Source organism: Anser cygnoides, chromosome 3 (assembly GCF_040182565.1).
Source record: "Anser cygnoides isolate HZ-2024a breed goose chromosome 3, Taihu_goose_T2T_genome, whole genome shotgun sequence".
Classification (NCBI taxonomy): domain Eukaryota; kingdom Metazoa; phylum Chordata; class Aves; order Anseriformes; family Anatidae; genus Anser; species Anser cygnoides.
In genome coordinates, this window is record NC_089875.1 from 12,674,499 (window position 1) to 12,692,645 (window position 18,147).

Genomic DNA, 18,147 nt, shown 5'->3' on the forward strand with positions numbered 1-18,147 from the left:
CCCAGGGGCACAACCAGTGTTGCTCATTGGTTTAGCCTTGGCCAGCAGTGGGTCCCTTTTGGAGCTGGCTGGAACTGGCTTCTAACGTGGGGCAGCTTCCAGGCTCTTCTCACAGAGGACATCTCTGCAGCCCCCTGCTACCAAAACCTTGCCTTGTAAACCCAATACATCTCTTTACCAAGATACTTTTCCTCCATTCATTTTCGGAATCTTCCTGAGCCCTACCATCACACCTCACTTTCCTGTATGTGGGCCATCTGACAGTTCTGTCATGAACGCCATTCATCAGATCAGAACAGAACAGGACCTGGCAATTTGTAATCTGTTTGTTATGTACAAAAATGGTCTGTTTTCTTCCCTAAAAGAGCTTAAATTTTCTGACTTTTCTCCCTTTCCATCCAATGTCTTCCAGGAAGAGCTAACCGGTCAGGCAGCCCTAGGCTTCCTGTCTTCAAATGCAGAGCTCCCTTTTGTGGTTCTTCACAGCTGAAAAGCCTGTTAAGGGAAGTATGTGATAAGTAAAATTTAGAACAAGTCAGCAATAGTCAATTGTTCAATAGCTGGATATAATGTCTTGGGGTTGCACCTCACCTCTCCTGACTTAATAATGTAGAATTTAGATGTCCTACACATTCATCTGGGCTGCCTCTGCAGTTAGTAGAAGGATGTGGGCACCCAAAGGATGAGTAATCCTATTGAAGGGGGATGTCTATGATAAGTGTGAAGAATCAAATGTCAGTGCCTATCCCTATCAATTAACTATAAAGGGAACCTATCTGATTAGCTTAAATTAGCCATGTAAAAATGAGCCGTTTGAAGATAAATTGGATGATTTGCACTGGAAATGGCTAGCTCCTATATCACGTTATTACTGTCCAGTTAACAGAAAGATCTTAGGTGCTCAAATACAGTTTCTGACTAGCAAACATATTTGAAGAAAGGTTTACAGAGAGACACAAAAATCAGATAGACATAAAAGACCTCTTAAGAAATCCTCTTTTGTCTAGTTGACCAGGATAGGAGAGGATGGGAGCACTTCTTAGTTTGCACTGTTAAGTGTTGAAATATCAGCAAAATGGGTTACAATCTAGGTAGATAAGCAATAATATATGAACAACGCTAGATAAAATTCTTTGAGAATTTCTAAAGCATGTCAAGCATAAAATAGCTTAGCTACATCCTGTGGTGTGTAACCTCTTATTTCAAATGATGTTAGCACCTAAACACAAGAATATGGGAAATATCATCTGTTTTTAAAATACATTCTGGAGAGACCTAAAGAACTATAGTCCTGTAAGTCTAGCCTCTGTACCAGTCAAATTAGTAGAAACAAGTATTTTAATAAGATGACGAACATGTACCTGGGGAGAATCAGCAGTATTGTCAAATCATGTCTCATAAAACTCTGGATTCTTTGATACCAGTAGTGATGGTCAGTAAAGGATATCCTGCTGCTATTGAGGAAAGTTAGACCATAGAAGACCTTTTTGGAAGGTATCTCACCAAAATGTCTTAAAGAAACTAAGCTGCCATAGGATAAGAGGGAAGATCTGCTTTTGCAGATAAGGAATTTTTTAGAAGGTAAGAAACAGTAAAAGATCAGATGTCTCACTGAGTGGAGGTCACCAAACTGTAACTACAGCAGATCTATACTCATAAGTAATGTGGAAAAGGAGCAAATAGTGAGGTGCCAGCATTTGCTAATGACACTAAATCATTCAGATTAGTAAAGATAAGGACCTTATGTGAAGAATAGCAAAAGGACTTCACAGGGTTCAGTGACATAATGTCAAAATTGATAATAAAATTCAATGTAAGTAAATCCAAAGTGAAGCAGGTAGCAGGGTGTGACTCAACTTCATGTATAAAATGGTAGAGTTGGAGCTCATAATTATTCAGGAAGAAGAATTTGGTCGTATAACTGGTAGTCAGTTCAGTGCTCGGTACAAGTACAAAAACACATTGAATGCCAGGAATTGTTAGAAAAGGAACAGAAAACAAAACAATGAAGTTCAGTTCACCTGAATTGTGAATATTGTGTGTAGTTTTGGAGTCCTATGATCTGTAAAAGGATATAGTAGTACTCAAAAAGCTTTATGAAGGACAGCTGGGATGATTAAAGGCATGAAACAGCTTTACTGAAAGGAATGACTAAGCAGAGTAGAACTCCTCAACCTACAGAAGAGGCAACTGAGATAGAGATCTATTAAATCATGTGTGTTAGGGAGAAAGAGGACAGTAAATGACTGTTTGTTGCTTCTTCTAATACAAAAGCTAGGGGTCATCAAGCAAAGCTAGCACGTGGCAGGTTCAAAATAAAGTGATTCTTTACATAGCATATAATTAAAATATGAAGCTTCTTACCACAGGATGTTGTGGATGATAGAATTGTGTATGAGTTCAAAGGGAAGATTGAGGGAAGAGAAATTCACTGAGGAATACCAGCATAGAAACCACCTCTGGCTCAGCAAATCCCTGAACCACAAATTGCTGGAGACTAGGAGACTACCTAGGAAAGCATCACCATATGCTTGCCTTATTGTTATATTCTTTCCTAGGTGCCTAGCTATTGGTAAGATGTTGGGTTAGATGTACCTTTAGTCTGAGCAAACAGTCGTTCGTACTTTGACATTCTTACATGTAATAACCTGCAGCAAAAGCATAAAACGCTCATTAATTTTATATTTGTTCCCCCCAAAATGTCCCAAAATTCACATGACAAAACTTCTAGAGACTATATTTGCTGTAATGGAGTTGTTACATGTGGAGATTGGATGGGCATTACCACTGCATTATTTTAGTATGAACAAAGAAGCTTGCTATTGACAAACCTAAACAGTATAAGTATACTGTAATGGAAATATAACTCAACAAGTGATTCAAAATTTGGCCCTGCACCATGATTTTGTGATTAGATGTTTATCTTCAGGCAGACAGTTTTTAGAAAATATTGAGCTAATATATTTTCTCTGAGAAGTCTTAGCACTAAAAAACTGCATTTTATCCAGTGTCAGGCATGAGGGAGAATTGGCCCTATACTTCATGGAAAGTCAAGGAGGAAAGGAGTCTGTTCATGTTAACTTTAATACCAAATTTCCATCTGCCCCAGTTTGAAATTGCAGAGATATCACATGTATACAATAGGGATTTATAATAGAGGCAGCAACTCATCCTTAACCATAGTGATGATACTGGGCCTCTGTTATAGAGCCGTCTTTAGTGTGTAGACATGCTGATATGTTTGCTCAATAAAATACAGCTTTCAAGACATACAGTTAAGTTTACATGATCACCAGCGTGAGAGGGATAAAGCTGGAATAGAAGACAAGCAAGAAGAGAATTAATGCAATAAAGGCTAGGATTTAACAGACAGGGTTGAGTAAAATAAATGTAAAACAACAGGTGTCATTGACTCTTATCAGCATTTTTAATTAACATCTGTTTTTAGCCCAGAGTAGTTTGGAAGAGTATGTTGGAGTGTGTCTGTATTTAAAGATAAAGATAGGCTGTTGAGAAGTTTCTGAGTAGTAAGAGGTTGGGGGAATGGAGAGATTTGGGGACAAGGGCTGTCTGGGTTGGTGTTAGATGCAGTTTAGAGGAACCCAAAGAAAAAAAACTCTATAATAAAATTGCAATGTAGGGAAATACTGCTATGGCAACAAAATATTTTCTCTTGAACGAAAATGAGTATGAAAAAAGAAATACAGAGTGTGGGAAATTCAAAGGACGTTTGAATTTCAACAAGAAAAGACTGAATATAGTTTAAAAAGAAAGAAACCATCAGAGTTTTAATTTATATAATAATAATTTATAATAGTAATAAATTGCTGTTCTTCAGACTTCTATAGCAACTAGTATTGAAAATCTCAGCGCACTTGACAGACATGAAGGAGTTATGCTACATGTAGTAAAACATTGCTGTTTCTCCCAACAGTCATCAGTCATCAGTCATTAACAGTCCCAACAGTCATTAACAGTGGTTAATCCCATTCTGCAAAAATCCAGGCTCACGTGACTGACCAACATCGAATGAGAAGTGTATGGCATAAATGTTCACAAAATCAGAATCTGTTAAGTAATATTTCTTTGGTTTAGACACAGGACAGTTCTATAGTTTTAAACTACTCCTCTCTTGTAGTTAATTGAGCATGGGGCAAGAAATAAATGTTGTAGCTTTTCTTTCTGTAGCTAAAACCACTACGTTTTCTAGAATATTTTGTATGTCCCGACTATTTTTTACTAAATATGTATTTTAAAATTTTCAGTGCTGCCTTCTTACTAAACTACCTTGGTTCACCTGAGAATCTGACTCAAAAATGCCTGAACAGCTTTTCTTTAATCACTGAAGTCTGTTCTGAGAAGTGTCTGTGCTTAACAGAGTCATCTGAACCATTTCACACAAGAACACATTTAGGTTTCCTAGGGCTGAATCCTACAAGATAGGGATCACATGGTAAGATTTATTTTTTTTTTCAGGTTGGGAATGTCTTCAAGATTCGCAGCCTGTTACAGCCCTCCAGGGTTTTCTCTGGCCAGGGAGTCATGCTGTCTGGCTCCCTTTATTAACTTTCTCTTTCCTCCTATTTTTTTAATTTGGTTTGTTTGTTTGTTTCCTTGCTTCATACCAGAGGGTACCCTTTGATGTGAAGGGCATTCGGGTTTACACCCAACAATCTATAAAGTTATAGGTGTACTTCCTTAAGTTCAGAGATACCTAATTTGACAGTATGGTTCAAGTGACAGAGACTTTTGGGTGGCTTGAAATATTTGTGCCCATTTGAAATTTTCTCAGAGTTATTCATGAATTTTCACTTGAGACATGTTCATGTATAACCTTTAAAGGGCTCCATAAGGGATTTTTTTAAAACAAGTCACTCAGGCCCCAAATCCAATACTTCACTTAACATGCGTATATTTAGGACCCATAGAAAATTATAGGTCGTAAACCCATGCGTTAATGGTTTGGTAAATTTGGGCCTAAAGGGATGTATAGATTATACCTGGACAACCTTCAGAGATTCAACGTCCACAATACAATTTAGAAGATTATGCCTATGGCTCTCATACATATGGACCTGTTGGCTGCTTCTCCATTGCCCTTTTGGTGGGCTCTGCAGCACTTTCTCTTTATCAGTACTAGAGTATCTTAGAAAGCAACAAGGTTGTGGACTCCACTCTGAGGCTTATGTATCCTTTCCTAAAAAGCTGATAATCCAAAAAAAATAGAAGCATAATAGCATGAAGCTGGCAAAACAGTACCACTAGCATCTCAGAGGTTGTAAATAACAAATGCCTCCATTGATTCTTCCATTAGTTCCCCACTAACTTTAAGAATCATTGACGAATCTCGACCAAGCCTTGCAGAGGATAGAAGTTTCAGCAGTAAGCAAATGCCTACCAGTTTTGAGCATATCAGCAGCCAGTTAGCATTAAATAAGATAAAGTTAATGATCTCCATCCCAAAAGGCTAAGCAAAAGTTCAGCAGATATACATTCTGCAATTCAACAAATGCACTGCATAAAACCACACAGTCTACACTGATTCTTGCCCAAACCATCGCTGGGAGGGAGGGAGCTCAGTATACCCTGCTGGGGAAGGACAGTATATTATCTGGAGCATATTTAGGCAGAGCACATAGGGAACAAGTAGAGTTCCTGTATTGAGCCCTATATAGGAGGAATCATAAGAAGCTAACTAAAAGTAGTCTTTGCTGCTAACAGTATAGTTTCTTTTAAAAAACGACAGTCATGGTTTCAATTTCTGGTTGTCTCACATGAAACTTTTGTTATGTTTGCACATACTGTCGTGTTGAACAACAAGAAATAATAATCTAGCTGCAGTTAACTAACATCCAGCAATTAATTGAATTTTGCCAAAGGAACTTAGTGGTATTGGGAATAGTCTATTTTTGAGATAGTACATTATCCAAATGAATAATATCAGAATACCAAGTAAATACAAAAATTAAGAGACTGAGTCCCCCAGATCATGACATTCTGAAATGCAAAATCACAGTTTGGTGGGAGAGGAAAAGGTAGGTTCTTTGGAGCATTCCTGTGTTGGGCTGCTTTCAGTGGTCTCATTTTCTCTGCAACTATCTAATTTAAAATAGGGTGTTCTGCTGAACTCCTGTGGGTAAAATTGGATCAGTTTTTAGTTGTCTTTTTTTTTTAAAGTGTGGTGGTTTTCTTTTGTTTGCTTTTCTTTGTTTGTTTGTTTTTAAATGAAATTTAAGATCTTAATATATTTTTTCCTCTCCAGCAACCCTGAGTATCGGAATGACAACATTCACTATAAAATGAAGGATATAAGTCTTTGGCAAATACTGTATTTTATAGATGAAAAGTTACATAGCAATCTGTGTCTTCAGTGTTTACTGAAATTTGACTTTAAAATATTTGCTTGAAGGTCAATAGAATTTCAGGGTTGTAATAGTAAGGGTGCATTGAAGTTACATCATCTATACCTGTTTTGCTTTGTTTTGTTTTGTTTTTAAAAGGAGGTTTAAGAGGTATTCTAATATACAGCTATGACTCTAAATCATTTTCCTTATATTCAACAATTGGTTGGAAACCAAGCCATCCCTATTTAAAATCAACCACATAGCAACCTAGCCACACACTTTTTACATTCTTTAACCTGATAATCTCTAATTATTCTGGCTCAGAATTCCATTGAAATGGGGTCCAGAGTCATTTTACAGACATCATTTTTTATTTTAATATTGTCTAATTTAAAAGGAAAAAAAAATCAGATAATAACAACATTTTTAAGGGGAAAAAAAAAGCATGAAAACCATTTCTGTTCCAAAAATTGCTGATATGAGAACTTATGGGAAACAGCGCCTTTTATGAATAATTATTATTATTGTGTTTAAGAAATGGGCAAGATGCCTAGAAATTGAATGAAAGAATGAGCTATTAAATTGAAATATTAAATGAAATAACTGAATTAAAAGTGATCATGTAAACCCTGCGGTAAATGTTGGGAGCTGTAGCTGATTGAACATATTTTCATCATCTGTTTTGTATGCTTAAATACAATTGCTTGATGTAAGTAAACACTTGATTGATATTCTGAATACTTTAAAATCTGCATATGCATCACAGAATACTGAACAATTAAAACTTAATTTCAGTGTAGTTTGATTGCATGTAAATTATTTCAATATTCATTTTTTTCCTGTTCTGTTTGCTCTGTGCATATTTAATATTCACTTTTTGAATGCATATCACCCTTGATTGGACTGTGAGATGAGGAGGACTCTGAAATTCCTTCCATTAAAAAGGATTGCCTTATAAATGTTATTTGTGCCACAGCTCTTCCCCTGCAGATTATTTTCTAAATGTTGTGTACCCTTATTGAAGACAAGGAAAAAAAACCTGCTGCAACCCTCCTTTATCAGCCTAGCACATGGAATATGCTTACATGGTCGATGGGCATGTCTAAGAAGGCTTGTTGGTTGTAACTAGTCCCTAAAGAAATGTTTCCATCTTTCCTGCACTGTATTTCTCTCTTGCTTGCATGAGCTCTCTCTCTTCCCTTCCTCCTCCCTTCAAATGATTTTTTTCTTGTTCCTGGCCTTCTTATTAGGTTCTTTAATATTGTGGATAAATATTTTTTAAGTTGACCGTTTTGGGCTTGAAAACTGTATCTTTAAGTGATCACATTCAATTTCAGTGCTGTGGAATACAGTTGACAAAATTCTGCTTTTGATATATTTGCAGAACTTCTTATAAAAACTCAATAGGCATCTTTTCCCATCACCCCAGGTCCCAATCTGTGCACGTGATTTTGATCTATGGTGTTTCAAATCACCTTATCTCTGAACATCTATAGGATAAGAGGAAACCTGGGACATTTTTTTTATTATTTTTTTTATGCTGGTGAGAATCAAAAATAGTCTTTCTGAAGTCAATGATAAAATAATATTTTTTAAATATTTTTTAAAAATATTTAATTTTTAAAAATAAATATTTGTGGCTTTTCCGACATCTTTTCAGTCAATCACATTCTCAAAATGCAAGTAGGCAGCAGGTCTGCCACTCCACCAGAAGGCAAGTCAGGGCTCTTCCCTGTCTTGACTATTTTGACCTGAATTATTCTTGTCATATCACTCACATTTCCCCTTTGTTTCCTTGTCCATAAAACAGATGCACTAATAGCCATCTTTTTAGAGTTTTGTAGGAAAGGTAGAAAGATCACATACGAGTGTCTACTAACAGTATTATTTTATTTTATGGGAATTTAAACTTAATATTGTATGTGCTCAACAGCTCACAGAGAAATGTTTTCCTATCTGACCTGTATAGTTAATCGCAGTTTGAGGGTTTTAATCTTGAAGGTCATATTTATGTTGGCTATCACTTTGACCAAACAAGTGGCTGAACTTCATGGTTTACAGGCAGATTTTCTTATCTCTCGTTTTCAAGAGACATATAAGTCTTGATTGCTGGAGTTATTGTGAAGCAAGCAATAAGTAACAAGGTGGAGGAGAGGGGGGGAGGACATTCACTTCACGACCAGTACCCTGTAGGTGCCATTTCAGAAAGCAGATATTTTACCTTGTATTTGTAGCATGGGAACAAAAGGGATAGTATTTTGATGTGGGGATTTTTTGGTTTGACAAGCTGATAAACTGTAAGTGAAATATGCAAGCAATAGCAATAAAGCTTCCCACGATAAAACGTGTTTGTAAAAGAGGTATTATTAGTTTGTTATTAGTTCTCTCCTGCTGTACAGGACTCTCTCTAATTGTTTCTGTAGAATAAAAGCAACACAACTTCCATGCAAAAAAAAAAATCAAAATAATTTTTTTCTAATGAAGTTTTTAAAAATACTAGACGTTCTTGACTTATTTAATACTGTTTGCCTAAGAAATGCAAACTTGTTACCCTTGTTTGAAACTTCCTCCTTACTGTAAAGCAATTCCATGTATAATATGGATTATATGCAATAATTTATGAAGTGTCTGTGATCGCTATTTGCAGCTGTGTTGGTTAGTGAAGAGCATTTATTGGGTACTATTTTTTTGTCACCCTCAATATAGCTCTGAAAATAACGAGCCAACTTCACAGTTTTATGAATAGGGGCCATAATGAGACAAAAGTATATGTGTCAATCAAAGGAAAAAAAGATGAAACCTTTGTGAAACAGCAAAGAACTGACAGCTTTTGGTCCATGGTCCCATTCTGCAGGGCAATCACAAGAAAAAGTTACTTCACGGTTTTTTGGTTACAATCATTTTTGCTTTCCTAAAGCAAATATCATTCAAATAGTCTGTATAGTTCTAACTTCGGAAAAAACAAATCATGATGCAGATTTTTTTTTTAGCTGCTCATAAAGTCTGTTCATCTGTTTCTGTTTGGTTTCCAATTTCGCCTCTGAGTACTAAGAATGTATATTTAATCCATAATTGAGAAGAAAAATGTGCCAGAAGAAGATAAACATGATAGCTATTCAAGATACACATATTTTAACATGTACTTATTTGTCTTAATTAAAGCAAAGCTTCAGAAGCAGCATTGCAACACAATGCATTTTAATGGAAAATCCTTCACAGAAAGCACGTCGAAAAGCTTCAGAAACATAGATGTGCATGATAAAACAACGGGGCACTGCTCATTCCCCAGCGATCAAGAGGTTAACCTTACATCATCTCTTCCCCTCCCTTAAACAGGTTCTGTGAGGAGGGCTGCAAATTAGCGCTTGGAAAACACAGCAGGGAGATTAGCTTTAGGGAGGAAAGGACTCCCCACTTCAGGTCTTAGGAACCTCACCTGGAAAGTGCATTTCCTTTTCTACTTAAGCTAACGTATTAGGCCTTCTTGTCAAGAATTCTATTCCTTGAGGAGAAGTCCTCAACGACTGTGTCTGATGACCTGCTGAATCCTTCCAAGTGTGCAGTGGAAGAGAAGAGAGCAATACGGCTGTGGTAGCAAGAAGGAGGCAGAAAACTGCTTAGGCTTTGGGCAGAAACACAGAATGGTACATCATATGAAACTCATTCACCTATCAAGGGGAAGGAGGATTCCTGTGTCTCTTCTGCATTCACACCGGCCTTAGGAAGAGCTACAGCATTTCCTAAGATAGCTGCAAGGTGCAGAACTGTGTAAGCACTGGCATCCGTATGGTGCTGACAATAACACTTCCTAACACTGAGAAATTACAATGCTGCTTTTTCCCCACTGGGGTTCAGGAGCCATCTCCTTTCCAGGCTTCAAGTATCTACAGCTGATTTATTTATGAAACTGTGAACAGAAGAAAAGGGAAAACTTTACCAGTAACAGGAAAATATAGAAATCATTCTACGCAGAATCAATCATTTGCTTTGCAACTGAAATAAGACAAGGGTGTTGTGTTGTTTCCCAAATCCAAAATTAATCTCTCCAAATCCATTTTTGTGGAGATTTTTAAACCATTTAAAACATGCGGTGGGAGAAAATGTGTACAAATAGAATCATTTTCTCCCAGTGTCGAGTGGTTGTCATAGAGTGGTTATGTACATCTAGTATAATAGAGATGTTGGCCCAGTACGATGCTGTATACATTCTCAGAAAGCTCCTGATGGGTGGCTTTTTTTCTGCTGCTTCAGTAGGTATTCTAAAGATTGCATGCAAGAGGATATATACAGCCTTCAACGGTATCTCCTTCCCATGTAGGTATTTGCTCTAATTGCCAGGAGATAATGAGTGGTCTCTGGGTAGGAAGAAGGTGGCAGTCTACGTCATTACAAATGGAAGGAGCTGTTGTTCAGTGAGCCTTCAACCCACCAAAATGATGTGATAAATCATTTGATGTGTTTCAGTATAACATGAAAAAACTCTCCTGGGTCAATAGTAAAGGGGAAGTTCTACGTTCACACTGCTCCATTCCTACTCTACTGCATCTCCAGGAGATACTGATGAAGAGGGTTAATGGCAGTCACTGTGGTACCTTATCGTTCTGCAACCCCAGTATGAGTATACTGATCTTCCCCAGTAAAGCTTTGGCATCACTTTTGATGAGAACTGAAGAATTTCCTCTGTCCATTAACAAACTTTGATGCAGCTCTTGCATTGCCCTCAGCAAGTGACTTATTTCTTTTTCTTACAGGTATCAGAGATTTGAGAAAGCATTTCTGCTAGCTGTTGACATAGGTGCTCGGGACCTGTTTATGGTGAGTCCTTTCTGTTGTCAGGATGTTAGACGTCAGCTTTTGTGCACATTTAAAAGGATCTGTGTCATTTGCAGTCTTAGAAACATACTGGACAGAATTATTTTACCTCGTTTGCCCCTTGCCATCATAAAATTTGTCAATGGGAACTGAGTATTTTTAGAGTCATTGACATTTTCCCTAGCATGGCCTGAAGGCTACTCTTTATTTTTGAGGAATTAATGTATATGTTTCTGAACTTTCACCTTCTTCATCTGTCCTGATGTGGGTGAATGTCATCTTTCACTCTAATAAGCTTATAAGTTTCTAATCCGTTCCTTTAAGAAGTACAACTGCTGAGTCCAGGACACAAGAGCTGGCCATATCCTGGGGATCCTGAATGCTCTTAGTTTGTCTCTTAGGGTTTTGTGAAAAGTGACAAATTATGAACGCTTCTACAGGTACTTTTAAAACAACAAAGCTCAGCAGCATCAACCCAAGGGTTTTTACATTTCATGCACTCTCTGCCCCCTCCCATTTAATTAGCTACAAAAGTAAAATTAACCAGCTCTTAAAAGGTTCTCTGTGTGAGCTCTGCAGGAGGCTCTTGTTTTATAAGATCTTGCACCACAATGTCACAGTGAGGTCAGATGGACAAAGCCAATCATGCTTTCCTAGTCTCTCAGCATGTTGCTGCTCCACAGCTGATTTCATTGTTTTCAAAGAAACAATAGAAAAAGGGCTTGTTTAAAAAAAGGCCCTTCGAACGATTCGTTTGCTTGACTCTTTTGCATAATGAAGACATTCTGTTGTTTAAATTAAGCTTTGACCCTAGATGTTAATATCATTTATCCCATTAAGTCACTTGCCCTGCTAGTTTGATCTTGATATTTAAATTGTATGTTAAATTACACAATTAAATCCTGCTTTTATGGGTTATGAAAATTCCCTTCTAATTATATAAAAAGTTGTGTGAACCTTTTGATGTTTTTTTCACGGCTCTAATCATCTGGCTTGTTCCATCTAATTAGAAAGATGTGAATACTGCGATAAACTTTTCTAAGTATGCATCAAACGAAAGTGATGGAAATGGCAGACTTTTAGGAAATCATTACATGTTTTATATTTACTCTCCTTGATTTTTCATCCTTTTAGCTCAGCCTTTTCCTTTTCTCTTTTTATTTCATTTTTATTAAATGTAACTTTGTCAATGCAAATTTTATACCCAATCAAGATGAGCACTGCAGCCATTTATAAATTTCAGACTGTAAACTGTCTGCAGCAGGATACATCTTTCTGTCAGGGGGGCTCTCCCACTACTCAGATAATAAATCCTCCCAGAGTAATGACAGCCATTCTGGCAGAACAAATGACCCAGTATTTGGCCAGCCATCTCAAGGGCCCTCTCTTATATGGGCTAAGAGCATTTTCTGCACAATCTTTTTCTCTTTCCTTTCCTCTGCTGATGACAGCACTGAGAGAACACCACTGTCCCAAGGTGGGGAACACCAGCATTGGGTCAGGAGGTGGGTGCAAAGCTGCTAACGTGGGAGAGGGCCTGCCAACGTGTGGCTCCAAAGTGGTAATGTATCCTCCTCTGAACAAAAAGTTTCTCTAGCTTTCTTCTAGAGGAGGCTCAAGGCTAACAGAGAAATTGGCTCCATCCTTTCCAACTCTTCTTCATTTTCCCTCTTCTTTCAGCACCTCCTCTCCCCATCCCATCTCACCAATGCTCTTAAACAAGCATAAATATAAATGCCCATTTAGTTCCTCCTGACTTACATTATTGTGAGATGAAAACCAGTTCCACGTTCTCCTTGTTTTCCTTGCATTACCTTTGAGATTCCTCATAGTTTCCTGCAATTTATGCAACAAGCAGCACACATGCCTGCCTCTTCAAATCCTCTGTCGACTCTCTCCCTCCTCTGGGGAAATGTCCTTTTGCTAATTCATCACCTAAGTGAGGTGCTAATGAACAAACTTTACAATTAACTAACAAAGGCACTGCTGCAGGACTACTAAGTACAAGACTCAAGAAGTTTAAAGGTGCATAGCTCGTAAAAAGTAGTTATTTGTGCCACAGGAATTTCCAGGGAATTGGTCTTTATTGCACTAAATACAGTATAAAATTATGTAACCTGCTCCCTAAAAACTTATAGTCCTTCTAGGTACTAGAATAATAATACCATTGCATAGCAAGATTTGTGCATCCTTCACTTCTGCTTAACACTGAATAATTTGTATATATTGTTTATATAGGTCAAAATGCAATTAATAACATACAACTTGACTTTACCTATATTTAAAGTATTTATAATTATGTGGAGTACGAATAACTAATATATAGGTCAATTATTTGTACTGTCATTTTACACAGCGACCAAATCCGTTTATAAAACCTCAGCTGGCTCTAGGAGTGACGCCACCTTATTTCTAGTTAATTTAATGGGATTTCAAGAAGAAATAGTAGGCTAAGGAAGATACCTGATGACATAAGGAAAATGAGAGAGAAAAAAAAAAAGTTATTTATTAAAGGGAAACAGAGAAGGATCAAAAACAAAGAAAGGATCCAGAAGAGCAGATATAACAGAGACTGGAGAGGATCCACACTTTGAATCTAAGGAAATGTCCTGTATCTTGGAGAAATTATCCCGAGCCAAAGTTGTTGTTTTCACAAAAGAGAGCTCTGTAGCCTTCCTGATACTTGTTTTGAGAATGCAAAGAAGGTTGAGGAAGTGCTATCTCAGGCCTAATTTATTTCATAAAAATGAAAAAAAAACAAAAAAAAAGGCTTAAAAATTACTCCTATAGCTATAGCGTCACTGGTATGATGCCATAACAAGACACACGGGCACTGCTGTGTCTCCCCATAAACTTTACCCTCACGTCACATCTAAGTCCCTCAATTATTATCATCTCCTACAAAGTTCAATAAAAAAATAAAACTGAAAAGGACATAATATCATGAACAACAGCTACATTTATTGGACAGTGACTGATCCAATCTGTGACAGAAAAGATCAAGCAGTAGAAAGGTTGTTAGCTTTAAATCCTTTTGTAGTATGCTCCAGCTCTCAGCTGCTGAAAATTCAAAAGGCCATCCCACGTACCAAAGGTAGCAAAAATGCAAGGAAAAGACACTTTAATAAAAGTGTCAGATCTTGGGTGATACACTGATGAGGAAAGTGCGTATTTCGAAGAAATGTTGGAATTTTGCCCAGAAATATCCTATAGACAAATGCGCATCGATGTTTCAAATGACTTCTGTTCACCTAGGGCCAGCTCTGTGAGTCACAAAGATGAGGGTAAAAAGGAAGTAGTCCAAAAAGTAATCAGACTGTTAAATGATAAAATACAGCCTTTCAGCAAACTCCTGATAAGCAGCTGAAAATTGTGTTTATTATCAGCATTGTTTTTGAAAGGGACATGATATTTGACCTGATAAATTCTTAGATAAGTGCGTGAAAAAATCTGTAACAAATATTCAGCTAATTTAATTCTTTAAATTTTCCTGTCATTCTTTAAGGCACCCTGTAATGAAGTGTTTTTCCTTTTTCTTTTATTTATCTTCTGGTTGTATCCTACTCAGAGAGTTATAAATTCTTATAAAATTCCATTTTGCTGGCTAATTTGAGTGAGAACCACCTAAATATGATCCAAAATTGTCTAACTAGTAGTTTTTATTTTAAAAAATATTTTTTTTTCTCTCTAAAGCTCATTTAGAGATAGAGAAAAGTCTTTCTTTTTTTCTTTTTTCTTTTTCTTTTTTAATTCTTTATGGCAGAAACTTGAGGAACCACACAGAAAGCCACTGACTGCTACATCTCTGTTTCTTGCAAAGCCCCCATTAGTTAGTGATGGATATGTAATGTCTTCAAAACAGAGAACATAGCCAAGACCAAGATCTGAAAGTATCAGATGTTTTGAAACACAAGGTGTGCACATCTTCTTCACTGAAAGCACTTTGTCATTTTCTGCAATTGTTTCCATCACCTCCCCAAGTTTATTATTTAAAAATGCACTGAAATATACAATACCTTAGTTTAAACTACAAAAAGAGAGACATTAATCATTGTCAGAATACATTTTAAATAGGTGAACATAATCTGCCTATACATTCAAATCTTTGTAAGCTCAGACTTGTTGGAGAGCCCTTAGGTTTTCTATTGTTATCTAAATAAGCTGACAATATCTACTGTTTAATCTTCATAGAAATCATACCTTGCTACTCAGGCCCTTTTCTCTGACAACCATGTTAGACCTACAAAGAGAGGAAGTACAGAGTTCGCAACAAGTTCGTAAGTCATTATTTCGCCTCAAGACACTTGCACATTTTTTAAGTCACACCTGTGTTTTTAATTAGAAAATCTTGCTGTCTGCTTTGGACTGTGAGGATCCTGCAAGTCAGTGCCATGTTTCCCTGTGTAATCAGTCTCAGTTTCCCTAGTATTCTGTTTGCTGCTTCTTTTTTTTTTTTTTTTTTTTAATTAAATGAGGGGAGAATACAGGCGGCATCTTTTTCTGCTCTCTGCCACTATTACTCTCATTTTTCTGTCTGTCTTCTCCTTCTAGAATAAGGTCACTTTTTTCTCCAAGAGTTTTCCTCATGTTGATAAAAGTGTCAGTAAACTCACACTGAGAAGGACAGTTTCACTTGAAATCTTCTGCATTAGTGAGAATATAGTTGCTTTTATGGTACGTAGGGGTCAATGTTTCCAGCAAGTACTTCTTTTCCCTTTAAATTCCTGCGTGTGGATAGTGTGCAGAACAATGGCCAGGAATAACTTAAATCTTTGGATACTGATTGCCATCTTCAACGAAGAAGTGGGGAAAAAAAAAACTTTGTCAGATGTTCTTGGTTGTCCTTCTTACTTCATCTATCCCAATTCATGCACAGAACAGTCTGTGGCTCTGATGCCGAAGGAGAAGGGGTTTAATTGTGTCTTCATTAATGGGATGAATGGACAAAACTTTTTACTTCACATTTCAAAGGACCAAAACCCAAGGGCAGTGAGATTGTAATTTATCAGCAGGAAAGTATTCTCCTGCAAATTGTACTGCATGTAATACAGGTGATTTTTACCTCAAAGGTTAACACACAATTAAAAGACTTGCAGTTCAGCATGTAATGATAAACCCTGCTGCAGCCCTCTGATTGTTATCCCTAGATTAAGGATTAGATCCAGAGTATTGGCAACTATTCATGCTAGATAACAACATTTTTGGAAAGCCCCTCGTGTATTTGTGGTCAGGAGACCCAAGAGTGACTCAGGAATCATGTCACCTGTGTCAAGGTTAAAACCTTTGAGAAAGCATCGTTGTTCATATTATGTCCAATATCAGCACAAGGACAACCACATCTTACTCAAAGGACAGTAAGTGTATCATGACAACCTCCAAACAAAAACTAGTCCTCAAATAACTTTGCCACAAAACTCATGTACTAGGTGGAAGCATTAAAACTTCACCTGGGGGCTGTGAGTCAGAAGAGTTCCAGTATTTTAGTTTTGGCTACTGAGACCCTCCTTCTAGCAACCCTCTTTTAATTCTTTTTGTGCCAACCAAAATTTCCTTTAAAGCATACAGATTGGTTTCATTCATATGCTGAGTCAACAGCTTCACTTTTATCGATGCATGGTTGGTCGGTGCTTTATTCATTGTTAACGAGAAATGCTGTATTAACAGTACAAGTAAGATAATAAATGGGCATTGGGAGAGAATTAAAACGTGATGCTAGGTTAATCAGTTCCATCTGTGTTTGTGATCTAAATAATAAAAGAACCCCTTTCTTTCAAATTCTCTTTTGTTACACCTATGAGATTAATCTAAAATGAATCTTTTATTTTTCTTTTATTTCCAAAGGACATCCATTACCTTGCACTAGATAAGGGTGAATTGGCACTAGCTGAAGTGGCAAAGAAAAAGGCTAATGACATTGATGCAGAATCAATAACTACTGGAATTGGTAAGAATTAATGGTGTTTAAAAAGTCCTTTTTGTTTCAATCAATACTTGTCCTGTACAACACTGTGTTATATTTGTTGGGGGTTATTGGTTCAATTGTTTTCTTTGAAAGCGAGACAGTATTTTTATTCGTAGCTGAAGAGGGAAGCTTATAAAAATGACAGCTTTGCCTTTCAGTACCCACATAAGGATTGTGTCAATGCAATAGCTACAGAACAAAAAAGATTAGCATACTATGGCTCTATAGAAAAGTTCAGGCTGTGCAAACTGAACTCAGATTCCTATCAGGTAAGGAACTGAACTGGAAAATCTTTGTTCATGCTAATGTTAAAGGCCAGGTATGGCAATCTCATTCACCTATTTGCTCGTATATACAGTCCTGATAACTGGAGTAACATCGTGATTACATTGGAAGCATTTGGAGGAAACTTTTACTGATGTAAATAACATAAGCTCAGATCCTGGCTTTAAAGTAACTGCTTCGCACTCAGTGGGATTCTTGCAGTTCCATAAGGTGTATTGATGCAAAAATTGTGGGGTTAGACTAACAGCTCAAACACAAACATCTTTTCAGACAGGGGAACTTACAACTCGTTCATTTTCTCCTTGTGTTTCCTTTGAATTGTCATGAAGAGATGTGTACAAATATGTAGATTGTTCTGATTATTCAGGCCTGTAACACGAACCAAGCAGCAAGTGTCTATAAGAGTCTAGAAAGCTGACCTCCTGTGGAGAGAAAGTAGACAGAGAGAAAAAAATAAAGAAAAGAATGCAAAATGTTTGTGTAAAATATGCACAGTGTTGTTTTGCTTATCTTGATGCATCTTTGAATATTAGAAAAAATCACTGGGCTTCTGTCCTTGCCCCACGCTAAGAAAGCAGAATATGAGTGGAACTCAGAAGGCATCAGAAAAACTTTGAGATTTTGAATAACGTAGAATTCTTTTAGGACCAAAAAATAAGAACTAAACATCCAAGAGTTCACCCAGAGCGTAAAATCAAATACCATTCAAATATGTGGAAATGCAGAGATGTGGTATGTGAGTTC

At 37.0% G+C, this 18,147-nt stretch overlaps 1 protein-coding gene across 4 annotated transcripts in view; it reads left to right on the forward strand.

Annotated features, from left to right (window-relative positions):
• WDPCP (WD repeat containing planar cell polarity effector) overlaps positions 1-18,147 on the forward strand; it is a 151,937-nt gene that overhangs the window by 93,685 nt on the left and 40,105 nt on the right. For all 4 annotated transcript variants that reach the window (XM_048048375.2, XM_048048377.2, XM_048048372.2 and 1 more), the window contains exons 15-16: positions 11,096-11,159; positions 16,998-17,100. In XM_048048375.2, coding sequence (XP_047904332.1) covers positions 11,096-11,159; positions 16,998-17,100 — 167 coding nt within the window. The remainder of the gene's footprint in view (positions 1-11,095; positions 11,160-16,997; positions 17,101-18,147) is intronic.